This window comes from Artemia sp. Qi Xiang Cuo, chromosome 13, assembly GCF_049724085.1.
Source record: "Artemia sp. Qi Xiang Cuo chromosome 13, ASM4972408v1, whole genome shotgun sequence".
Classification (NCBI taxonomy): domain Eukaryota; kingdom Metazoa; phylum Arthropoda; class Branchiopoda; order Anostraca; family Artemiidae; genus Artemia; species Artemia sp. Qi Xiang Cuo.
This window is the reverse complement of record NC_142806.1, coordinates 28,206,161-28,233,084: the sequence shown is the minus strand read 5'-3', so window position 1 is coordinate 28,233,084 and position 26,924 is coordinate 28,206,161. Positions and strand designations below refer to the sequence as shown.

General features: G+C 36.6%; 1 protein-coding gene across 6 annotated transcripts in view; it reads left to right on the top strand.

The window, feature by feature from the left end:
- Positions 1-26,924, top strand: part of LOC148945145 (ras-related protein Rab-33B-like) — a 70,530-nt gene that overhangs the window by 32,214 nt on the left and 11,392 nt on the right. For 5 of the 6 annotated variants that reach the window (XM_089099604.1, XM_089099600.1, XM_089099599.1 and 2 more), the window contains exons 3-4: positions 3,573-3,692; positions 26,100-26,246. In XM_089099604.1, coding sequence (XP_088955730.1) covers positions 3,573-3,692; positions 26,100-26,246 — 267 coding nt within the window. The remainder of the gene's footprint in view (positions 1-3,572; positions 3,693-26,099; positions 26,247-26,924) is intronic. The other variant, XM_089099601.1, reaches the window with a different exon arrangement.

The following is a 26,924-nucleotide window of genomic DNA, read 5'->3' as shown; positions in this document are numbered from 1 at the left end:
CCAAATCATAGGTTTCAGACAACACTCACCTATGAACGGCTAAGAAACCTAGCTCAGAAAAGTCAAAAATAGCAAACTAGTCATCCCAAACTATAGGTTTCAGACAACAAACACCTATGAAAGGCTAAGAAATCCAGCTCAGAAAAAGTCAAAAGTAGCAATCCACCCATCCCAAATCATAGGTTTCATAGAACACACGCCTATGAAAGACTAAGAAATCCAGCTCAGAAAAGTCAAAAATAGCAAACTACTTATCCCAAATCATCGGTTTCAGTCAACACACACCAACGAAAGACTAAGAAACCTAGCTCAGAAAAGTGAAAAATAGCAAACTATTCATCCCAGACTATTGGTTTCAGACAACATTCACCTACGAAATACTAGAAAACCTTAGCTCAGAAAAGCATGAAATAGCAAACCATACATCCCAAATCATAATGTTCTGACAACGCATAACTATGAAAGGCTAAGAAATCCAGCTCAGAAAATTCGAAAATAGCAAACTACACATCCCAAATCATAGGTTTCAGACACTACTCACCTATGAAAGACTAAGAAATCCAGCTCAGAAAAGTCGAAAATAACAAACTACATATCCCAAATCATAAGTTTCACTCAACACACATCAACGAAAGGCTAAGAAACCTATCTCATAAATGCCTGAAATAGCAAACTACTCATCCCAAACTATTGGTTTCAGACAACATTCACCTAGGAAATACTAGGAAACCTTAGCTCAGAAAAGCCTGAAGTAGCAAACTACACATCCCAAATCATAGGTTTCAGACAACACACATCAACGAAAGACGGGTGCTCGGGGAGAGCCTTTGAGGGTCTGTGGGTCCCTGGCGGGTGGGTGGTCCTTGGGGAGCGGGGGGGACCTTTGGGGACGGGGGGTTGGGCTTTGGGGTCGGGAGTTGGCTTTGGGGGGTCGGGGGGGGCTTTTGGGGCGCCGGGAGGGCCTGTGGGGGCCTGGGGGACATTTGGGGACCGGGGGAGGGCCTTTGGGGCACAGGGAGGGCCTTTGGGGGTCGGGGGGGCACTTGAGGACCGAGTGGTGCTTTGGGAGCCTGGTGAACCTTTGGGGGCCGGGGGAGGGCCTTTGGGGGTCCGGGGGGCCAGTTGGGCGCCGGGGGGACATTTGGGGGCCGGTGGAGGGCCTTTGGGACCCTGTTGGTCTTTTGGGAACTCGATGGGCCTTTGGGGGGCCCGGGGATGGCCGTTGAGGGTCTGGGGTGGGCCTTTGGGGGCGCCGGTGGCCCTTTGGGAGCTTGGGGGACCTTTGAGTGTCCGGGGGGCAGTTGGGGGCCTGGGGGACATTTGGGGACCGGTGGAGGGCCTTTGGGAGCTTGGGGGCCTTTGAGGACCGGGGGCTTCCTTCGGGGTTGGGGTAGGAGGATTGGAACCCTTTGGGGTTGGGTTAGAGGACCTCACAACACTGTTCAAATGAAACTTGTGTATTATAACGACCACAGAGTTTCACCTTTAAATTCTCTTCTAAAATCTCTTCAAAAATCTTCTTTTAAAATGTCTCTATCTGTTTCGCCGAAATAGTTCCATAACCTGTCTAAAACGGTTTCGCCCAAATAATCCCTAAACGCAAATTCAACGTGTTCCATTGTTATTGGCATCTCTGTGCTAACGCATTTCAAATTAATAGGAAACCTTCTCGCGCGCTAAAACAATTCATCGCTAAGATGTTTCTTGCCTAATTGTTTCCATGGCCTTTGGTTATTAATATCCTTTGGAGTTCGACCAGTAGAACTGTTCCCGAGGCAAAGACATTAATGACTTGGATCTATTCCTGGAGCAGTACCTGTCAGACATTACTAAACTTTGCCCGGAAACAATTTGATTAATGACTGACAGCAAAGTGAGAAAAATACTGTTTTTCCATTCTCACTGACAAAAACCATGAAACATACATAAATTGCTGTTGACATCCATGAAAGTGAGAAAGTTCCTGTTTTTTCATTCTCACTGACAAAAACCATAAAACCATCCATAAATGTGACAAAGTTCCTGTTTTTCAAATTCTCACTGACAAAAACCATAAAACATCCAGTTTTTTCAAATTCTCACTGACAAAGTCCATAAAAACATACAAAAATGTGACAAAATTCCTGTTTTTCAATTCTCACTGACAAAATCCATAAAAAACATCAAATAAATCGACCGACACACATAATCATCCATGAATTATGTAAAAAAAGTTATAGGTGGCAGCAGGGGTGAGGGATCGCGCCTTCTGACCCCTCTCTACTGTGATCTCCCTCCTTTTTATTCTTTTTTTTTACTGTCTTACTACAGGGACACTGAAACATCATAGAGGGATATTGAACGACCTGTTTAAAGAGAAATAGCTATATCTTGAGGCTTTTGTAAATAACAAAAGAAAATATTAAAATTAACTGCAATTTATAACATTATCGTTTCCTTTGGATGCGGCCAAACGAAAAGCGGGTCGTCCCCGAATTGAGGTGGAAAAAGTCGTAAATAAAGGATTTTAAGAAAATTCGGTTCTGCTTGGGAGGGTGTAAAGAGGGAAGCTTTGAATATATTGGGATGGAGAAGGAGCGTGTGTAGCTGTATTGGCCTCAGTTGGTTTGGTGCTGCAGTGAGTTGTTTGCAGTATCAGTACTAGTATCATAATTTCCAAGGTGGTCTTACCAAGGTGGGAACTTGATAAGAAGTAAAGTCGAGTGTTTTTTTTTTGTTTTTGTTTTTTACCTTTGGGTTCTGATACATAATCCATACCCTACCAGGGAATACTCTACCACCTAAATGCTTGTAATCAAATTCTCTACAAGAAACTATTGCTAGATATAAACCAAACTTGATCTACAGTAAGAGTCAGCGTCCTATTTATACCTCTGGGGATCAGGACCCGAGATAACAGGTCGTGGAAGAGGAAGAGGTCCCTAAAATTTTCCTGTCCAGACAGCTAGTAAAAGAAATTGCTGGATCTCAACCAAGCATCGTGGAAAGTAATAGTGAGTGTCACAGTTTAATGTATTGGTTCTTAAGGAAAAAGAAAAGGAAAAGCAAGAAAAAAAGAAAAGGAAAGCAAGGGGAAAAAACGGAATTTGGTCACAAATCACAGACATAGGTTTGGCTCTCATCAATCAAGGGCACAAAAATTAGCGAGCCGAGTCGTTGGTCATCTTGTGTAATTTCGCATGCCTCACAGATACCGAAAACGATACGACCCCCCCTGGGAAAAATGAAGAAGGCTACTCTTTAAATGCAAAACAGTAAACGTGAGCTGCACGTTTGGAGGCTGTTGCTTCAGTGAAGCAGTATGTTGATTTACATTATTCTTCACTTCTCGCATACTCATATAACCTTTGGCATTTTTGTTAGTGCCTTGCAATTTTTATTCTACTGACGATTACTAACAGAACGCAACACATTTTAAATAAGTGCAAAAGGCAGCTCTATTGAACGGTTGATTTATTGGAAACCCGGCTCATTCACATGGGTCTTTTTTCTAAATATGATGCCATAGCGGAAGTTCAATCGTGTGAGACTATTTTATAGTTATAGATATAAATTTGCATTATTGAAATTAGTTACAGATTTGGGACACTGCTGGTCAAGAAAGGTTCAGAAAATCGATGGTACAGCACTACTATAGAAATGCTCATGCTGTCGTTTTCGTTTATGACGTCACTAGTCCGAATTCTTTTGCGGTAAGATTCTCCTTTAATATTTATAGCTGTATACGGTGTGGTCAGTTTCAAGAATAAAAAGCTGCGTAAAAAATTATATTGGAAGATGTATTAAAACTCCACTCCACATTGCTGCTAAACAAGCCAGCATGATACTTCACAAGTTATATAGATGATGTATTGATGGTACAGTTATGTTGCACCAGTCATCTCATCTTCTTTTTCTTGCTTGATCGTACGGTTGAGATACATAAACTTGTTTAAACTTTTTTAATCAATTTAAATAAAATAAACAAAAAACAAAAGTTTCTCATTATTAAAATTGAAGGTTTAATAACATATTATTTGAATCTGAATTGCATTCTCAAAAAGAAACTATATGCCAGCAACATACCATAGATTTAGAAGGCATAGGCTTGTCTAGTAAAATATCTATGACTGTAAGTAAATATCTATTAAAAAATTTCAAAAGTAAAATAGCAGTCAGTGATCAGAGGCAACGCTGTAGCGTTGCCTATAGTAAAGGCCATACGGCTCCAATGTTTTATTATTTATTAATTAAAAAAAACTTTCCAGAAAATAAGTTTTTCAAATAAAAGTAAAGGCCATTTTAAACTTAAGCTCAGCAGATACGAATACCTTTTAAAATTCAAACTCAAAACGACAAGACGCTGCTATTGCTCAGTAAACAACGCCCAAAATGAACTGAAGGCAAACAAGAGATCATAACAAAAACATGCAACAAGTATTAGTATATCTCAATTAATAGAACTTAAAGCGAGTAATGACTAGACTGAGTGTGACAATTAAGCTTGGAACGAAAAAATATTTTCCTTCTGAAGTATAAATGAAACTTAAAATGGACAGAAATTAAATAAACAGTCAATGCAAACAAACATACAATAGATATTAATGTAAATTAATAAATGAATCTTAAAACGAGTGAAACTTAAATTGAATATGCAAATTAAGCTTGAAACAAACAAAAATCACCGCAAACAAGAGTTTGGGTAAGACCTCCTTCTCTCACTGAAAAAGTCTAAAACCTACTGTGTCATTGGCGCTTTACTGAAAACTATATGCGTCTTGAACAGTCTTGGAAAGTATTAACAACATCAAATTGAACATTTGATGTATAATGATATAAATTGTTGAAAAATCCATCAGTTCAAGAATTTATTGCACTGTAACTGTATTTTTATTTTCAATGCTGTAAGAACTGGAAAAGAAAGAATTTGTAATATAATCCGTTTTCAGTTAAGCGCCAATGACGCAGTAGGCTTTTGGTTTTTATTTACAGTTAGGAAAGGAGGCAGTATCCAATCACTTGTTTGTAGGGAAACTATATTCGTCTTTAACAACTTTAAAAAGAGCTAATAAATTAAACTGAATATTGGATGTATAATGATATTAGTTAATGATGTATAATGACTTTACAACATCAATTAATATTTGATGTAGTAAAGGCCATACGGCTCCAATGTTTTATTGTTTATTAATTAAAAAAAAACTTTCCAAAAAAATAAGTTTTTCACAGAAAAGTAAAGGCCATTTTAAACTTAAGCTCAGCAGATACAAATACCTTTTAAAATTCAAACTCAAAACGACTTTTTTTCAAAACCAATTTTCTGACAAATATATTCTTTTGTACTTATCTCTGAAAATAAACATTTAAATTATAGTAATATATTGAAAGGATGAGCTTCCAGTAGTTGTTATCATTATGCATCAAATATTCGATTTGACTTATAAGTACTTTTTAAAGTTGTTAAGGATGAATCTAGTTTCACTACGAACGAAGCTTTACATACCGCCACGTTTTCTAACTGTGAACGAAAGTCAAAAGCCTACCTCGTCATTGGTGCTTAACTGAAAACGGATTGTATTACAAACACTTTCTTTTCCAGTTCTTACTGCATTGAACATAAAAATATAATTACAGTGAAATAAATTCTTGAACTGATGGATCTTTCAACAATTAATATCATTGATGTGGTCATGATATCATGATGTGGTAAATGGTATGCGAAACAGTGCATCCGGGTCAGACTTTATTACAACAAAGGTTTTTAAGTCAATTTTTCCTGTGATATCGCAACAAATTTTGTACCTGGTTAATGCTAGTTTTAAATGTGGTATATATCCGGAGTGCCTTAAAAGTGCCAGAGTAATACCTTTATTTAAAGGGGGTGATAGGAAAATATGAATCATTATCGACCGATATCCCTCCTTCTGTTATTTCTAGGCTAGTAGAAAAACTTATTAATTCTAGAGTATCTGAGTTTTTGGAGAATAATTCTTTCTTCTATTCTAATCAGTTCGGTTTTCGTAAGGGGATGTCTACCGAACAGGCAGTTTTATTTTTGACAACGTTTGTGCATGATGCTTTGGACCAAGGTTTTAAGGTGGCGTCTATTTTTTTAGATATTGTTAAAGCGTTCGATTCAGTTGACCATGAAATTTTAATTATGAAGCTAGAAAATTGTGGAATTAGAGGAAATGCGTTGAAGTTACTTGAAACTTTTTTGAGAGGTAGGACCCAGTGCGTTGAAATTTCTAATGTGAGGTCTGGTGAAAGAATGGTTGATTATGGTGTTCCACAGGGTTCTGTTTTAGGTCTGCTTTTATTCTTGGTTTATATTAATGACTTATGATTTTCTGTTTTGGATTTGTTAGATAGAGCACATTCTAATTGTAGGGTGATTATTCCTAGTTTTGCAGATGATAACCATTTTACTGCCGCAGCAAAGACTGAATCTGATTTAATAGAGATAATGAGAAGAGGTATGTTGGGTATAGATAAGTGGATGAGAGTGAATAAGCTTTTGTTAAACCATAGTAAATCAGGTTTTATTATATATGGTAGATCATCAAATTTTTACCCTTGGGTTCTGGATTTGCAAATGGAGAACTATGTAATTAAGCGTACAAATACTATACGATACCTTGGTGTTATTGTGGATGAATGCCTTAGTTTTAAAAGTCATGTTTCTTTTATTAGTAGTAAGATTGCAAGAAATGTTGGAATGATGAGAAAGTTAAAAAATATTTTCAATGATTCTATTTTGAGATTGATTTATTTTTAGTTAGTTCACACGTATTTAATATATTGAGTGAGTATATGGTCTAGCACATTTTCAGTGCATTTGCAGCAGTTACGTGTGATACAAAATATGGCACTGCGAGTGTTGTCCGGAGATAATCGGAGAACTTCGGTGAGATCCCAATATGTACAGTTAAATATTATCCCTGTGTCAGGTCTTGGGAAATTTTACCATGGGTTATTTATGTTTAAATATTTTTCTAATTTGGTTCCCAAGTGTTTTTTAAATTTATTTATTTCTGGTGATGATGTACACAATTATCCTACTCGTCATGCTAGAGATATACGGACACCTCAAGTTACTAGTACTAGATCGCTATTTTCAATACGTCATGTGGGGCCAGTTGTCTGAAATAATTTGCCTGTTTCTTTAAAAAGTTCAGTGAATCTATGTGAGTTCCGTCGGGACCTTAAAACCCTTTGTCTCCATAGGTATGAATTTGTATGAATTTGTTTAAAGGGTGGTATAGTTGAGTCACTCTCAGGTTTGCCTGGAACCCGTTTTTCCCGTTTTTCCTATATATTTTTATTTTTTTTTTTTTGTTTATTTATTATTTATGGGATGGCGGCGGGAAGTTTTGGAGTATGTGAAGTATTGATTTTTGGTTATTGCAACCAGGAGCCGAGTGAGTGTAGGATTTTCATTTTTTCTTCTTTTTTTCTTTCTTTCCTCTTTTTCTCGTTTTTTCTCTTCTTTCTCTTTATTATGTTATTATAAGTGTTAATTTTAAGAGGGTAAATACTTCCGAACAAGCGTTAGCTTATGGAAGGTCATTTGTTTTTTGCGTTGTGTTGTTTTTGGAATAAACCCTTATCTTATCTTATCTTATCATTATACATCAAATATTCAATTTGATGTTGTTAATACTTTCCAAGACTGTTCAAGACGCATATAGTTTTCAGTAAAACGTCAATGACACAGTAGGTTTTAGACTTTTACAGTGAGAAAAGGAGGTCATACCCAAACTCTTGTTTGTGGTGGTTTTTGTTTGCTTGTTTTTTGCATTGTTTGCATTGTTTGTTTGCATTGATTGTTTATTTAATTTCTGTTCGTTTTAAGTTTCTTTTGTTCTTCAGTAGGGAAATATTTTTTTCGTCTTAAGCTTGATTTTCATATTCAATCTAAGCATTACTCGCTTTAAGAATTTTAAAAGGTATTTGTATCTGCTGATCTTAACTTTAAAATGGCCTTTACTTTTCTTTGAAAAATTTATTTTTCTGAAAGTTTTTTTTTTAATTAATTTCTGTTCGTTTTTGATTGCAAAAAATTTCAAGTTTTTAAAAATTCCTTATTTAAAAATCACTTAAAAAAAAAAATCTAAATATTCATCAAAGTATCAAAACTGATTTCAAAGTAACAATATCAGAGTGAAAAAATGCGTTTGTGTCAACCTCGGAGTTTTTATTATCTGATGTTTGAACTATTTTTAACAAAATTTCTATCTCAAAATTTTGAGATAGTGTGGAGGGGGGGGGCTAGGTGCCCGCCAATCTCTTTTGACTCTTAAAAAGTGAACTAGAACTTTCAATTTCCAATCAAATGATACTTCTTTGAAGTTAATACGAGCATCCCTTCCATAAGACCCATATATGCCCCCAGGGTATAACTTATAACGCCTGCCCCCGGGCCCTGGTGGGTTGTGTCAATACCGGGATTTTTTTATATAATCTTTGAACTATTTTTAACAAAATAGCCATCGTAAAATTTTTATTGGATGCATTTGGGAAAATAGGGTTTAGGGGGGGGGAGTGAAGCTGGTTACCCTCCAATATCTTTTGACGCTTAAAAAGTGAAATAAAAATTTCAATTTCAATTTAAATGAGCCCTCTCTGAAGTTTATACGACGATGTTGTCTATACAAAACCTTATATGCCCCCAGGACATAACTTAGAACACTTGCCCTGAGGGCTGTGGGGGAGGTGTCATTCTTAAAGACCTAATTTCAAAAACTTAAAACTACGTTTAATAAAATGGCTGTCTCAAAATTTTCATTGGATGTGTTTGGGGAAAAGGTGGGCGTGAGAGGGGGTTAGTTGCCCTCAAATCAATTACGACTGTAAAAAAGTGACTTTCACTTTGAATTTCCAATCGAATGAGCCTTTTTTGAAGTTTCTACGACACCACCTTCTACAAAAACCTTATATGCACCCAGAGTGTAATTTAAAACCCTTGCCTTGAGGGTTGTCGGGGAGTGTCGTCCTCAAAAACATATTTTCTATCTGAAAATCAACTACGCTGAACAAAATAGCTATCTCAAAATTTTGATTAGATGTGTTTGGGGGAATGATGGGCGGGGGGGCTAGTTGCCCTCCAATCCCTTTCGACTATTAAAAAGGGCACTAGCCCTTTGAATTTCTAATCGAATGAGCCTTTTTTAAAGTTTCTACGACAACACCTTCTACAAAAACCTTATATGCCCCAGGGCATAACTTAAAACCCTTGCCTTGAGGGTTGTGGGGGATTGTCCTCCTCAAAAACATATTTTCTATCTGGAAATCAACTACGCTGAACAAAATGGCTATCTCAAAATTTTGATCGGATGTGTTTGGGGGAATGATGGGCGTGGGGGGGGCAGTTGCTCTCCAATCCCTTTCGACTATTAAAAATGGCACTAGCTCTTTGAATTTCTAATCGAAGGAGCTTTTTTTGAAGTTTATACGAAAACGCCTTCTATAAAAACCTTATATGCCCCCAGGGCATAACTTAAAACCCTTGCCCTGAGGGTTGCGGGGAATTGTCCTCCTCAAAAACATATTTTCTACCTGGAAATCAACTACGCTGAACAAAATGGCTATCTCAGAATTTTGATTGGATGTGTTTGGGGGAATTATGGGCGTGGGGGGGGGCTAGTTACCCTCCAATCACTTTCGACTATTAAAAAGGGCACTATAATTTTGAATGTCCTATTGAATGACCCTTTTTTGAAGTTTCTATGACAATGCCTTCTATAAAAAACCTTAAACGCACTCAGGGCATAATTTGCAACCCATACTCCCAAAGTGTTGTGGAAGTGTCCTACTCAAAAGCATTTTTTCTATCATTTAATCAACTGTGCTTAACAAATTAGCTATATCAAAATTTTGTCTGAGTGGGTTGGGGAGAATGATGGGCGTGGGGAGGGGCTAGTTGCCCTCCAATCACTTTCGACCATTAAAAATGGCACTAGCTCTTTGAATTTCTAATCGAAGGAGCCTTTTTTGAAGTTTCTACGACAATGCCTTCTATAAAAACCTTATAAGCCCCCAGGGCATAACTTAAACCCCTTGCCCTGAGGGTTTTGGGGGAGTGTCCTCCTCAAATAGCTATTTTCTATCTGGAAATCAACTACGCTCAACAAAATGGTTGTATCAGAGTGTTGATTGGATGTGTTGGGGGGAATTATGGGCGTGGGGGGGTAGTTACCCTCCAATCACTTTCGACTATTAAAAAGGGCACTATAATTTTGAATTTCCAATCGAATGAGCCTTTTTTGAAGTTTCTATGACAATGCCTTCTAAAAAAACCTTATATGCCCCCAGGGCATAACTTAAAACCCTTGCCCTGAGGGTTGTGGGGGAGTGTTCTCCTCAAAAACATATTTTTTACCTGGAAATCAACTACGCTGAACAAAATGGCTATTTCAAAATTTTGATTGGGTGTGTTGGGGGGCATGAGGGGCGGGGGGGGGGGAGAGGTGCCCTCCAATCACTTTCCACTATTCAAAAGGGCACTAGCCCTTTGAATTTCCAATCGAATGAGCCTTTATTGAAGTTTCTACGACAACGCCTTCTATAAAAACATTATATGCCCTCGGTGCATAAGTTAAAACCCTTGCCCTGAGGGCTTTGGGGGAGTTTCCTCTTCAAAAACACATTTTTTACCAGGAAATTAGCTAAGCTGAACAAAGTGGATATCTCAAGATTTTGATTGATTGTGTGTGGGGGAATGAAGGGTGTGTGGGGGGGCTAGTTGCCCTCTAATCACTTTCGACTATTAAAATGGGCACTAGCAATTTGAATTTCCAATCGAATGAGCCTGTTTTGAAGTTTCTACGACAACGCCTTCGATAAAAACCTTATATGCCCCCAGGGCATAACTTAAAACACTTGCCCCGAGGGTTGTGGGGGAGTATCCTTCTAAAAAACATATTTTCTATCTGGAAATCAACTAAGTTGAACAAAATGTCTATCTCAAACTTTTGATTGGATATGTTTGGGGGAATGATGGGCGTGGGGGGCTAGTTGCCCTCCAATCAATTTCGACTATTAAAAAGGGCACTAGAACTCTCGATTTCCAATCGAATGAGCCCCCTTTAAAGCTTCTACGACGACCCCTTTCATATGAAGTACCTCTGGAAAAAAAAATAAATAATAAACATTGGAGCCGTATGGCCTTTACTATAGGCAATGTTACAGCGTTGCCTCTGATCTGAATGCTAAGGGGTGGGCGGGCAGGGCTGGCTGTATACAACAAAATGAGGAGTTTTTAGAAAAAGACCCAATAAAGCATTAAAACCTTATGGTCTTTTTAACCTTTTGTTTTCTATTGTCTAAAACTTAGTAACAGAAAAAAAATAATTAAAAAAACTAAAATAACTTTACAAAAGAGATAACAATTTACAAGCACTATATAAGGGTATCCTCTCATTTGCGCTACAAATGGGAGGATATTAGGGGGTCGGGTTTAATCCTAAAGGGTGGGCGAACGGGGCTGGCTGTGCACAACCTTCCCGTTGGTGGCCCTGTTTCACGAGGGTTGTGGGGGAGTGTTCTCCTCAAAAACATATTTTCTATCTGGAAATCAACTACGCTGAATAAAATGACTACCTTAAAATGTTGATTGGATGTGTTTGGGGGAATGATGGGTGTGGGGGTGGCTAGTTGCCCTCCAATCACTTTCGACTATTAAAAAGGGCACTAGCCCTTTGAATTTCCAATCGAATGAGCCTTTTTTGAAGTTTCTACGACTATAATAGTCGAAAATAATTGGAGGGCAACTAGGCAAGAGTTTTAAGTTATGCCCTGGGGGCATATAAGGTTTTTATAGAAGGCGCTGTCATAGGAACTTCAAAAAAGGCTCATTCGATCGGAAATTCAAAGGGATAGTGCCCTTTTTAATAGTCGAAAGTGATTGGAGGGCAACTATCCCCCCCACGTCCCATCATTCCCCCAAACACATCCAATCAAAATTTTGAGATAGCAATTTTGTTCAACGTAGTTTATTTTCATAAAGAAAATATGTTTTTGAGGAGGACACTCCCCCACAACCCTCAGGGCAAGGGTTTTAAAATATGCCCTTGAGGCATATAAGGTTTTTATAGAAGGCGTTGTCGTATAAACTTCAAAATTCGATTCGATTGGAAATTCAAACGTATAGTGCCCTTTTTATAGTCTTTTTCTCATAGTCTTTTTATTGGGTCTTTTTCTAAAAACTCCTCATTTTGTTGTATACAGCCAGCCCTGTCCACACACCCCTCAGCATTCAGATCAGAGGCAACGCTGTAGCATTGCCTAGAGTAAAGGCCATACGGCTCGAATGTTTTATCATTTATTAATTAAAAAAAAACATAGAATGTTTTCATAACAAACTAACACGATTAGTTACAAAAAATGGCAGAGTTAAGAAAAATGGCAAAACTATATGAGTCTTGAACAGTCTTGGAAAGTATAAACAAAATCAAATTGAATATTAGATATATAATGATATTAATTGTTGAAAGATCCATCAGTTCAAGACTTTTTTTCACTGGAAAATAATAAATTTGTAATATACGAGTAATTCGTTTTCAGTGAAGCACCAATGACGCAGAAGGCTTTAGGTTTTTACAGTTAAAGAAGGGGGCAGTATCCAAATTTTGCTTGTAGTGAAACTATATTTGTCTTGACCGATCTTGAAAAGAACTAATAAATTAAACGGAATATTTGATGCATAATGATATCAATTGCTAAAAGCTCATCAGTTCAAGATTTTACTGTAATTTTAATATTTATTTTCAATATTAAGTATAAAAGAAAACGTTTGTACTATAATTCGCTTTCAGTAAAGCGCCAATGACGCAGTAGGTTTTAGGCTTTTGCAGTGAGGCGATACCCAAACTCATGTTTGTAGTTATTTTTATTCGATTCAAACTTGATTTGCATATTCAATTTAAGTTTCACTCGTTTTAAGATTTATTTATTCATTTACATTAATATATATTGTATGCTTGTTCGCATTGATTGTTTATTTAATTTATGTTCGTTTTAAGTTTCATTTATACTTAAAACGAGTTATACTTAAAACGTCATTTATACTTTAATTTATGTTTCATTTATAAGGGCACTAGAACTCTCGATTTCCAATCGAATGAGCCCTCTGAAGTTTCTACGACGACCTCTTTCGTGTGAAGTACTTCTGGAAAAAAAAATAATAATAATAAAACTTTGGAGCCGTTTGGCTTTTACTATAGGCAACGCTACCGCGTTGCCTGTGACGTATTATTTTTTTTTCCCAGAGGCACTTCATACGGAAGGGGTCGTCTTAGAAACTTCAAAGGGGGCTCATTCAATTGGAAATAGAGAGTTCTAGTGCCCTTTTTAATAGTCGAAAGTGATTGGAGGGTAGCTAGCCCCCACCCACGCCCATCATTCCCCCACACACATCCAATCAAAAGTTTGAGATGGCCATTTTGTTCAGCGTAGTTGATTTCCAGATAGAAAATATATTTATGAGGAGGACACTCCCCCACAACCCTCAGGGCAAGAGTTTTAAGTTATGCCCTGGGGCCATATATGGTTTTTATAGAAGGCGTTATCATAGGAACTTCAAAAAAGGCTCATTCGATTGGAAATTCAAAGGGATAGTGCCCTTTTTAATAGTCAAAGTGATTGGAGGGCAATTAGCCCCCCCCCCCACGCTCATCATTCCCCCAAACACATCCAATCAAAATTTTGAGATAGCCATTTTGTTCAGCGTAGTTGATTTCCAGATAGAAAATATATTTTTGAGGAGGGTACTCCCCATCAACCCTCAGGGCAAGGGTTTGATGTTATGCCCTGGGGCATATAAGGTTTTTATAGAAGGCGTTGTCGTAGAAACTTCAAAAAAGGCTCATTCGATTAGAAATTCAAAGAGCTAGTTCCCTTGTTAATAGTCGAAAGTGATTGGAGGGCAACTAGCCCCCCCCCCCCGCAAGCCCATCATTACCCCAAACACAACCAATCAAAATTTTGATATAGCCAATTTTTTAAGTGTAGTTGATTTCCAGATAGAAAATATGTTTTTAGGAGGACAATCCCCCACAATCCTTAGGGCAAGGGTTTTTAGTTATGCCCTGGGGGCATATAAGGTTTTTATAGAAGGTGTTGTTGTAGAAACTTCAAAAAAGGCTCATTCGATTTGAAATTCAAAGGGTTAGTGCATTTTTTAATAGTCGAAAGTGATTTGAGGGCAACTAACCCCCTCTCACGCCCACCCTTTCCCCAAACACATCCAAAAAAAAATTTGAGACAGCCATTTTATAAAACGTAGTTTTAAGTTCTGGAAATTAGGTCTTTGAGGATGACAACTCCCCCACATCCCTCAGGGTAAGGGTTGTAATTTAACGATTCTCCGTATCCTTCATATTATTTCTTATGGAAGGGAGGTTCGTATAAACTTTAGAGAGGGCTCATTTGATTGGAAATTGAAAGTTCTTGTTCACTTTTTAAGAGTCAAAAGAGATTGGAGGGCAACTAACCCCCCCCCCCCCTAACGTAGTCTAAAGTAATTTATTTTACTTAATTAACGCAAGATTGCGTTAATTAAACTTGCTCCTAACGCAAGTTTATCGGATCAACCTATTTTGCCCCCCCCCTTAAAAAAATCCTGAATCCGGCCCAGGTGTAAGGGCACTATAACTTTTAATTTGTAATTCAATGAACCCCATTCCAAAGTTTATGCGACCACCTCTTCCACATTAAGTGCCCCTGGAAAAATAAATAAGTATTAATTCATTGAACCTTTATGGCTCTTTACTTGGGTAACGCTATAGCATTGCTTCTGACCTAAAAAGTTGAGTAGAAATTTCACATTCCATTTTTATGAATATCCGAAATTATCTGAGGGGAATATGTTTGGGGGAGCTTATTCCACGGCTGGGAAATTTCTGCTGGGTGGAATTTAACGTGGGGGAATCATCAGCAGGAAAAGAAAATGTTCTTGGAGGGGGGAGGAATTTCCCAGGGGGTGAGTTTTCCAAATGTGAATTATTCAGGGAGGGGACGACTCAACCCAGTCGATAATATTTTAGATTTTACATCTGAAAGTAACGGGAATGAAAAATCAACGGGAATGTCAGTGATAGCACTGCAGGTACCTTTAGACAAATATTTTCGTGGCTTTTGAAAAAAGAAATTTTCAAAAGATAGATTATTTTCATTTGTATTGCTTTGTTTGTAACTGCCCAATTAGGCATGTGAGGGAGAGACTTCCCCCCACCACTGTCTACGATAAGGTTTCAGTTTCTATATCAAGGATTAAAAATAAACGCAATGCGATAAAAGTATAACTCAAAATAACATATATAGAATAATATATGCACATAACACGGAACAATGAATCAAAATTGCATATTTTGAGTGTAGGCTCACCCAAATGATAGACCAGGGGGCTCACCAGTCCACAATCTATGAAAGCAATCCTGCAATAACTAAAAATATAAAGTATTTTTGAGTATTTTAGCGTCTTCCACAACTCAAACGGTCCAACATTCTACAGCCCAAAGAGTCTCTCTAATCTTCTAAATTAGGAACGGAGGAGATAAGTGAAGTTCAGCCCCATATTGGATGAGTCTTCAACGTCATACTCCCCCTCTCCTACAGTCTACGCTAAAGTTTTCTTCTTTATGCCAACTATGCTGCCCCCACTCGAAAGACTTTAATAAGGTATAGTTGTATATGGGAAGAACAAATAGTAAATCTTTTAAAAAATAATTAAAATTACAGCCATAATTAAAATATGGTTAAAATAAATACTTTTTGATAAATGATAAATTATTGTTGCAAAAAAAAAACCGAAAAATGGTCTAATCAACACGACCCTGTTCTTTCTACATCAACAAATGGAATTACCTAGCTACTGTTTTTAGAAGCTATTATTTTGATCCATTCATTTTTGCGTGAAAAAATCAGATTTGATTTTTCAGAGGCATGTAATTAAGCTGTCTATAGCAAAGGCCATAAGGCTTCAATGTTTTATTATTATTAATTTAAAAAAAAAAACTTACATAAAAATAAGTTTTCTAAGAAGAGTAAAGAGCCATATTGAACTCAGGACCAGAAGAAATTAAATCCTATTATTGTTAGAACTCAAAAAGACCAGAAATTACTGTTAAAGAATTAACAAAACCCCGAACGAACAGAAATTAACATAAACTCTCTTACAAACATAAAGATAACCGGTGCAAACATAAATAAATGAATAAATCTTATATTGCTTCAATATTTTTATTATTTTCCCCCCAGAGCTGCTTTATATGCAAGGGTTAAAAATACCATTTTGTCAAAAATAGTTGAAAGGTTAAGTAACAAAACTCTGGCGTCGACAAAACCTCCCAGGGCCCGGGGACAGGAAGGGATTCTCGTATAAACTTCAGAGAGGGCTCATTTGATTAGAAATTGGAAGTTCTAGTCCAGCTCTTAAGTCAAAATTGATCGAAGGGCAAATAACCCCCCACGCCCTTTTTCCCCACCCCTTCTTTTGAACTAATTCTGTTTATACCTGAAGCCCCACTGAGAGTTACAATGTTTTGTTACTAACACACACCTATTAGACGTCTTCTCTCCTCCCTAACAAGAAAAGAAACAGAGTGTAAGGCAGCGGCGGATCTAGGGGAGGGGTGAGGGGGCACCCCCCCCCCTTACGTAGTGTAAAGTAATGTAATTTACTTAATTAGCGCAAGGTTGCGTTAATTGAACTTGAACTATTTTTTCAATCCATTCATTGTTGTCAATCGCTGTTCACAAGTTATGCAAGCTGTCTATTGTTCGTATATAAGGTTTTTATCAAAGAGGTAATCGTATAGACTTTGAAAAAAGCCTAATTCGATTTCAATTGAAAGTTTTAGATCCGTTTTTTAAAGTCAAGAATAATCGGACAGTAAGCACCCTAACCCCCCCCCCCCACCCCACCCCCTATGCCATAAAAACTTGAAACTTTTGCAATCAAAAACGAACAAAAATTAATTAAAAAAACTTTCCGAAAAATAAGTTTTTCAAAGAAAAGTAAAGGCTATTTTAGACTTAAGCTCAGGTGATACAAATACCTGTTAAAATTCAAACTCAAAATGACCAGAAATTGCTGTTAAAGAATAAATGAAACCTAAAACGAACAGAAATTAAATAAACAATCATAGGAAAAAACATACAACAAGTAATAATATAAATGAATAAATAGATCTTAAAGCGAGTAATGCTTAGACTGAATATGAAAATCAAGCTTAAAATGAAAACAAATATTTTGCTATTAAAATATAAATGAAACTTAAAACGAACAGAAATTAAATAACAATCAATGCAAACAAACATACAATATTTATTAATGTAAATGAATAAATAAACCTAAAAACGAGTGAAACTTAAATTGGATATGAAAATAAAGTTTGAATCGAATAAAAATAGCGACAAACAAGAATATGGAAATCGCAACACTGTAGAAGCCTAAAATCTACTGCGTCATTGGTGCTTTACAGAAAATGTATTACATTATAAATGCTTTCTTTTCTACTTAATATTTAAAATAAATATTAAAATTACAGTAAAATTTTGAACTGATGAGCTTTTAGCAATTAATATCATTATGCATCAAATATTCAGTTTAATTTATTAGTTCTTTTCAAGATTAGTCAAGACAAATATAGTTTGGGTATCGCCTCACTGCAACAAGAGTTTGGGTATCGCCTCACTAAAGAAGCCTAAAACCTACTGCGTCATTGGCGCTTTACTGAAAACAATTCTTTCATTAATTAAGATTTTAGGGAATAAATATCAGCATATGTATATTAAATTGACAATGCACATTTTTTTTCAGTAAACTCATTTGAATTTTTTTTTTTCAGTAAAGTACAAATTATATTCTGGCTCTTAGAAAGCATAGGGGTTTTGAACCCTACTCACATTAATTTATGGTCGTTTTGAGTTTGACTCTAATATTTATTTTAATATTTTTGTGTTTTGGGTTTCATTTATATATTGATACTGATTTGGGATAGTTGTATGCTTGGTAGATTATATGATAGTCCGGACGCCAGGTGTTGAAAGTGTGAATCACAACACGACGGAATGGGGCTGCTACGAGAATTAACCTACCCTCCACCCCCTAAATTGACCATGCGGATTCAAAAATACCAATGGCACTTGCTTGCAAGTGGTGGAACACTCCGAAACTTGACATTTTATTATGTTTTGGTGTTTCATGCAAGAAAATGCATGTTCCTCAAGGTTTGAGGAGCAGTTCCCCGCTCAAATAGAAATGCTTAGAAACCAGAATGTTTTCACGACAAACCAACACGATTAGTTACAAAACATGGCAGAGTTAAAAACGAATGCCAAAACTATATGAGTCTTGAACAGTCTTGGAAAGTATAAACAAAATCAAATTGAATATTAGATATATAATGATATTAATTGTTGAAAGATCCATCAGTTCAAGATATGTTTTTCACTGTAATTTTATTTTCATTTTCAATGCTGTAAGAACTGGAAAATAATAAATTTGTAATATACGAGTAATTCGTTTTCAGTGAAGCACCAATGACGCAGAAGGCTTTACGTTTTTACAGTTAAAGAAGGGGGTAGTATCCAAATTTTGCTTGTAGTGAAACTATATTTGTCTTGACTAATCTTGAAAAGAACTAATAAATTAAACTGAATATTTGATGTATAATGGTATTAATTGCTAAAAGCTCATCAGTTCAAAATTTTACTGTAATTTTAATATTTATATTCAATATTAAGTACCACAGAAAACATTTGTAATATAAATCGTTTTCAGTAAAGCGCCAATGACGCAGTAGGTTTTAGGCTTCAGCAGTGAGAAGATACCCAAACTCTTGTTTGCAGTTATTTTTATTCGATTCAAACTTAAGCTGCATATTCAACTTAAGTTTCAATCGTTTTAAGATTTATTTATTTATTTACATTAATAAATATTGTATGTTTATTTGCATTGATTGTTATTTAATTTCTGTTCATTTTAAGTTTCATTTATACTTTAAAAGCAAAATATTTGTTTTCGTTTTAAGCTTGATTTTCATATTCTATCTAAGCATTAATTGCTTTAAGATCTATTTATTCATTTATGTTATTACTTGTTGTATGTTATTTGCTATGATTGTCTATTTAATTTCCTGTTCGTAATGGGTTTCATTTATTCTTTAATAGTAATTTCTGGTCGTTTTGAGTTTGGATTTTTACAGGTATTTGTATCTACTGAGCTTAAGTTTAAAATGGCCCTTTACTTTTCTTTGAAAAACTTATTTTTCGGAAAGTTTTTTTTAATTAATTTTAGTTCGTTTTTGATTGCAAAAAGTTTCAAGTTTTTATGGCATGGGGGGGGGGTGCTTACTGTCCGATTATTCTTGACGTTAAAAAACGGATCTAGAACTTTCAGTTTAAATCGAATGAGGCTTTTTTCAAAAGCCTCATTCAGCGATTGACAACAATGAATGAATTGAAAAAATAGCTCCAATAAGGGGGTTTAGACCATTTCACTTGCTGACACAAAGGCATCACGACTGTTTGGAATTGACCTTAATAGGATTTTGTTTGTCAAAGCAATTTTACATCTATCTCAGAGTGTATATTTTAACCTTATAATTTGATAATTATAATAGATTTTCTATGTGTTCTTCCCATAAAAACCCCTTCGCATAAGTTATAAACCCCCTTTAATAAGTTATGCCCCACGGCATAACTTACAATGCCTACCCCCGGGCCCTGGTGGGCTGTATCGACACCGGAGTTTTTTGTTATCAGAACTTTGAACTATTTTAACAAAAGTCTATCTCAAAATTTTTATCTGATGCATTTAGGGCGTGGAGGAGGGGGGGATAGTCACCCTCCAATCTCTTTTGAATCTTAAAAAGTGAACAAGAACTTTAAATTTTCAGTCAAATGAGACCTCTCCAAAGTTTATACGAGCATCCCTTCCATAAGAAATAATGGGAAGGATCCGGAGAATCCTTAAATTACAACTCTTGCCCTGACGGCTGTGGGGGAGTTATCATCCACAAAGACCTAATTTCCAGAACTTTAAACTACGTTTAATAAAATGGCTGTCTCAAAATTTTGATTGGATGTGTTTGGGGAAAAGGCGAGCGTGAGAGGGGGGTTAGTTGCCCTCAAATCACTTTCGATTATTAAAAAGGGCACTAGCCCTTTGAATTTCTAATCGAATGAGCCTTTTTTAAGTTTCTACGACACCGCCTTCTATAAAAGCCTTATATGCCCCCAGGGCATAAATTAAAACTCTTGCCCTGAGGGATGTGGGAGATTGTCCTCCTGAAAAACATATTTTCTATCTGGAAATCAACTACGCTAAACAAAATGGCTATCTCAAAATTTTGATTGGATATGTTTTGGGGAATGATGAGCGGGGTGGGGGGGTGCTAGTTGCCCTCCAATCACTTTCGACTATTAAAAAGGGCAGTATCCCTTTGACTTTCTAATCGAATGAGCCTTTTTTGAAGTTTCTATGACAACGCCTTCTATAAAGACCTTATATGCCCCCAGGTCATATCTTAAAACCATTGCCCTGAGGGTTGTGGGGGAGTGTCCTCCTCAAAAACATATTTTCTATCTGGAAATCAACTACGCTGAACAAAATGGCTATCTCAAAACTTTGATAGGATGGGTTTGGGGAAATGATCGGCGTGGGGGGGGGGGGAAGGGGCTAGTTACACTCCAATCACTTTTGACTATTAAAAAGGGCACTAGCCATTTAATTTACAATCGAATGAGCCTGTTTTGAAGTTTCTAACGCCTTCTATGAAAACTTTATATGACCCCAGGGTATAACTTAAAAACCTTGTCCCTACTTTTGTTGGGGGTTGTCATCCTCAAAAATATTTTTTCTATCGGGAAATGAGCTACGCTCAACAAACTAGCTCTCTGAAAATTTTGATTGCATGTGTTTGAGGGACTAATGGGCGTGGGGGGTCTAGATGCCCTCCAATCACTTTCGACTACTAAAAAGGGCACTAGCCCTTTAATTTCCAATCGAATGAGCCTGTTTTGAAGTTTCTACGACGACGCCTTCTATAAAAACCTTATATGCCCCCAGTGCATATATTAAAAGCCTTGCCCTCAGGGTTGTGGGGGAGTGTACTCGTCAAAAACATATTTTCAATCTGGAAATCAACTATACTGAACAAAATAGCTATCTGAAAAGTTTGATTTGATGTGTTTGGGGAAATGATGGGCGTGGGGGTGGGGGGAGGGGGGCTAGTTACACTCCAATCATTTTCGACTATTAAAAAGGGCACTAGCTCTTTAATTTCCAATCGAATGAGCCGGTTTTGAAGTTTATACGACAACGCCTTCTATAAAAACCTTATATGCCCCCAGGGCATAACTTAAAACCCTTGCCCTGAGGGTTGTGGGGGAGTATCCTCCTCAAAAAAATATTTTCTATCTGTAAATCAACTACTCTGAACAAAATGGCTATCTGAAAATTTTGATTGGATGTGTTTGGGGAACTGATGGGCGGGGGGGGGGGGGCTAGTTACGCTCCAATCACTTTCGACTATTAAAAAGGGCACTAGCTCTTTAATTTCCAATCGAATGAGCCTGTTTTGAAGTATCTACGACAACGCCTTCTATAAAAACCTTATATGTCCCCAGGTCATATCTTAAAACCCTTGCCCTGAAGGTTGTGGGGGAATTTCCTCCTTAAAAACATATTTTCTATCTGGAAATCAACTATGCTGAACAAAATGGTTATCTCAAAATTTTGATTGGATGTGGTTGGGGAAATGATTGGCGTGGGGGGGGAGGGGGGCTAGTTACACTCCGATCACTTTTGACTATTAAAAAGGGCTCTAGCTCTTTAATTTCCAATCAAATGAGCGTTTTTTGAAGGTTCTATGACAACTCCTTCTATAAAAACCTTATATGCCCCCAGGGCATAACTTAAAACCCTGGCCCTGAGGGTTGTGGGGAAGTATCCTCCTCAAAAATATATTTTATATCTGGAAATCAACTACGCTGAACAAAATGGCTATCCTAAAATTTTGATGGGCTGGGTTTGGGGGACGGATGGGCGTGGGGGGGGCTAGTTGCCCTCCAATCAGTTTCGACCTTTAAAAAGGGCAATAGCCCTTTAATTTCGAATCGAATGAGCCTTTTTTGAAGTTACTACGACAACGCCTTCTATGAAAATCTTATATGCCCCAGGGCATAACTTAAAACCCTCGCCCTGAGGGTTTCGGGGGAGTTTCCTCCTCAAAAATATAATTTCTAATTGGAAATCAACTACGCTGAACAAAATGGCTATCTGAAAATTTTGATTTGATTTGTTTGGGGAAATGATGGGCGTGGGAGGGGGGCTAGCTACACTCTAATCAATTTCGACTATTAAGAGGGTCACTGGCGCTTTAATTTCCAATCGAATGAGCCTGTTTTGAAGTTTCTACGACAACACCTTCTACAAAAACTTTATATGCCCCCAGGGCATAACTTAAAACCCTTGCCCTGAGGGTTGTGGGGGAGTGTCCTCCTCAAAAATATATTTTCTATCTGGAAATCAACTACGCTGAACAAAATGGCTATCTCAAAATTTTGATTGGAGGTTTTTGGGGGAATCATGGGCGTGGGGGGGGGGGCGAGTATCCCTCCAATAAATTTCGAATATAAAAAAGGTCAATATCCCTTTAATTTCAAATCGAAATAGCCTGTTTTGAAGTTTCTACGACAACGCCTTCTATAAAAACCTTATATGCCCCCAGGGCATAACTTGAAACCCTTGCCCTGAGGGTTGTGGGGGGGGTATCCTCCTCAAAAATATTTTTTCTATCTGAAAATGAACTACGCTGAACAAAATGGCTATCTCAAAATTTTGATTGGATGTGTTTGGGGGAATGATGGGCGTGGGGGGGGGGGCTAGTTGCCCTCCAATCATTTTCGTATATTAAAAAGGGCAATAGAACTCTCAATATTCAATCGAATGAGCCCCCTTTGAAGCTTCTACGACGACCCCTTCCATATTAAGTGCCTCTGGAACAAAAATAAATAATAATAAAACATTGGAGCCGTATGGTCTTTACTATAAGCAACGCTACAGCGTTGCCTCTGATGTCATAGAGAGTGGTTTCAGGAAAGAAGAAAAGGTTGACATCCATATAGTAGGGTACAAAGAGGCGTAACGCTGAATTAAGCAAAGAAACTGAATTTTTAAAACTAGTCCCAAAAAAATGTACATGGTACCTAAAAACTCTGAAACTCCTCAATGTATTTATTTTATTTAGGCTAAAATGATGTACGAAGGAGAAATTTTCATCAAGATCAGTACCAAGGAATTTTTTACACACTTGTTGGTGATTCGTTTGCTGTTGACAACCGATAATATGAATTACGTTGCTCTGATCCATCTTTATTCTAATATACTACAAGAATAAAGGATATGCGGATCTTAAATATATAATTTCTATTTATTTCCTAAATTTCTAGACAATCCTTGACATATTTACTCTCATCTACTATACCACCTAAAAACAATAGCAAATGCAATTTTTGATATCTTACTGTATTCCATTGGTGCCTCTGTAATACAAAGGTAGTAAATAGTTGATCAAGTAAAAACAACGAGTTTTCGTTAATTTAATAACATTTAATACGAGCTTATTGGCCCGTAGCCGAGAATTTTTTAGCTATTGAGAATTAACGGATTTTTCCATAGTAATGTTACTGTCTTAGGTGTGGACAAAATTGTGGCATTATCAGAGAATGAGGGCATAGAACGTTGGTTTAAATTGTTTTGCCATATCAATAACTGAGAAGCTATTACCTGATATTAACCTGTACAAATGATTTAGAAACAACATCAAAATTATAGAACTAACTACTGATCCCTGTGGAACACCACAAAATGTATCACCACCAGGAAAAAATTGTTGGCTCCTATCAGATAGAAAGCCATTCAAAACTGAAAATTATTTCTACAGATTCTATAGACAGAAAGTTAACTAGAATAACGCCATTGTCAACCACATCAAGGCCTTCATTAAACCTCGGAAATTGGTCCTACTCATTGCCAAACCGATTAAAAACAGTAGCAGTCTGGTAGTTCAATGCCTATTCTGTTTTCAATTCCTTCATGGAATAAAATTCAGTGACACATATTAAAGTATGGTTTAAAATTTCATGAGTATTACTGTAATCACATTTTGCTATTAGCCCAGACATCTCTGATAATACTGATTTAAGTCTATGGCTATCATATCTATTATTATAACCCATTAAAAATCGAGCGCCGTGCTCGTAACTTGAATTTTTTTGTAAAATTCTCATGAGGGAAACAATTTTTTTGACGTTAAGAAGGAAGCCCAACTCTATGAAAATTACACAGAGCATTGTCTCAGGAATTTTTGTATTTATATGGTCAGATTCTACGGAATTATTGCTCATATTAAAAAAAATTACTTATAAGTGACGCAGGTGATTAAGCTTCTAAATTGGAGTTATGATCCTTGGGCTTCATTGACTCTGTAGAATGAAAATAATCATAAAATTCCATATTTAATCAAAATAATTTTTAGCAATCGTTAGACACTAGCTCCTCTAATAATAACTTCTTCGGAACATCAATATTGCTATAAACTATTCTCTGTATTTTAGTTGCTTTTGTTTTCTTTACTCCAATATCACTACGAACCATTCTTCGGATTCTAGTTCGAAGTTTCCGGAATCTCCGGAAACTAAATTTCTTCAAATTCTTCTTCGTGTCCTCAGATTCCTAGTGAAATATGTCTGTTTTGCCTCCGGAAGATTCTTTTCAAATTTGTAGGGTTAAATTCTTTAATCTTCCACATCTTCATATCTGGGAGCTTCTACTCGGATTTTGAACAGATGGTCACTTTCTCTACTTTGATCGAGTAGATTATTATCAATCCAAGGTTTTTTACTTTCCGATTCCTTCTTTTTTGAGAGATAGACCATTAAGTGTCTGAAAGCCTAATCGAAAATTTATAAAATGACACCAACTTTACGCCTAAATGATGTGGGCCCCGCCCCTAATGAATATTCCACCTAGTTTTTTTTTGTTAAGTCTGTAGGCATTGCTATCACTATACAACCAGCAACTCTGGTTTGTTTTATTTAGTTGTGGCATTCATTGTAAAAAATACGAAGAGGTGGCAAAATGATCTGAAACAACGCCCATCATATGAAGGATGTCCCCAGAGAGACGTTAGAAGCTGCGAAACCGACAATAGTTAGAGTATTGCTAATCACTGTTTTTTATGTTGAACATATTCTAACGAGAACATCAAAGCAAGGGTACATACCACACTACCCACAAATATGAGAAAGCTGCAATTTATCAGAACTGATTTGATTGGTTAAATCGATATTGACATCACCTGTAATAATAACAGGCTCTTATGTAACAGCCAACTTAATAATGATCGTTAACGGAAATAGAGCTAGATGGAAGGTGATAAAACACTCAGTTTTCTCTATTAGAATTGCAAAAATAACGTTTAGAATTCGTTAAATAACATACTAATTGATGTTCGTTAATAATTGCTTGAAAAACTTACTGTACATATCGGACTAGGCCAACAAGCCTGATACCTCCTGTTGTCTACACCAACGCTGTAGACAACCAGAGAAATATTTGTGTTAGCTATTTTGTTTATTCAATCAAACAAAGAATTGACTCCCTGACAAATTAAAGGAGAGCCCACAATATCATTTTTTATGCTCTAACTATAATGTGGTCTGATACCTTATTCCAAAATCTACTGTTAACAAAATTCGGATGGGAGGATAGTGTGATGGACCTAACGGTTGTCTACAATTTTATACCCTAATTTGATGATTTCTTTATTTTATGCCCTGATCCTGCGACAACTTGTAAAGTTATTTTGCGGTTTCTTTCTTCTTTTCTTGTAGTACCAGGGTTACATCTCAAATATGTAATTAATATCACACAAAGGCCTGTAAGTTTTACAAGTTAGGCTCGTTTTGCTATGTTTTTTTTAGTCATCACAGCTAGCCATGTGGCTAATTGAGGACTAATAGTTTCATGTTACTTAATTGTTTATTAATAAAAGTACTCAGTATTCAACTTCTACTGTGGAAACCCTGTATGTTTTTTGTTTCTTTTTCAGTCGTTAGCTTCATGGATAAAAGAATGTGAAGATAGTGTCTTGGATCCAGCAGCTATTAAAATTATTGTTGGGAATAAATTAGACAAAGGAGATCCCATGGTGCCAACACCCATTGCTCAACAGTTTGCTGATCAATATAATTTGCCTGTAAGTCTAACTATAGTAACTTAAATTTAATAGGTTAAAAAATGACCATTAACTCTGAGATTCATGTGTAGCACCTATTGGGGTGGATGCGTCATAAATATAGCTATAGCAGCGAGCGTGAATAAATACAAAAACTATGCTCCATTTTTATAACGATAACTGGGAGAATCTGGAAGTTAAAATTTTGTTTAGGTTTATGTGAACTTTTCTGTTTACATTCTATGATTTATTTTATTGGTTTCCAGTTTTGGGGTTTATTGAATTAAAATCAAATTGGTGGACTGATAAAAAACTTGAGAGCCATGACTAGTTGGAGAAAAAGCCAAGACAGACTGAGCGAGAGGCAAAGATGGCATAACCTTTTTTTGGAATTGTTTGAAAATTTTGTTATTTCATTTGTTGTTGATAGATTGTATTATATTGAATTTGTTCTCAAGGCCTAATCGGTACTATTCTTCCTTTTTTTCTTTCAGTGATGATGATGATGGCAGTTAGTTTAAGTACTTATGATCATGGGCGTAGGCAGCATATTGTCTAGGAAGGGGCAGTCGATAGTGTGATTTAGGGGGATATGAAGTTATGTCGGCATGGACGTACGTAGCTTCTTGCCTAGGGGAGAGGGCCGCTGCCCCCTACCCATTATTTATGTATTTCTATAATTGCCTTTATATATAAATG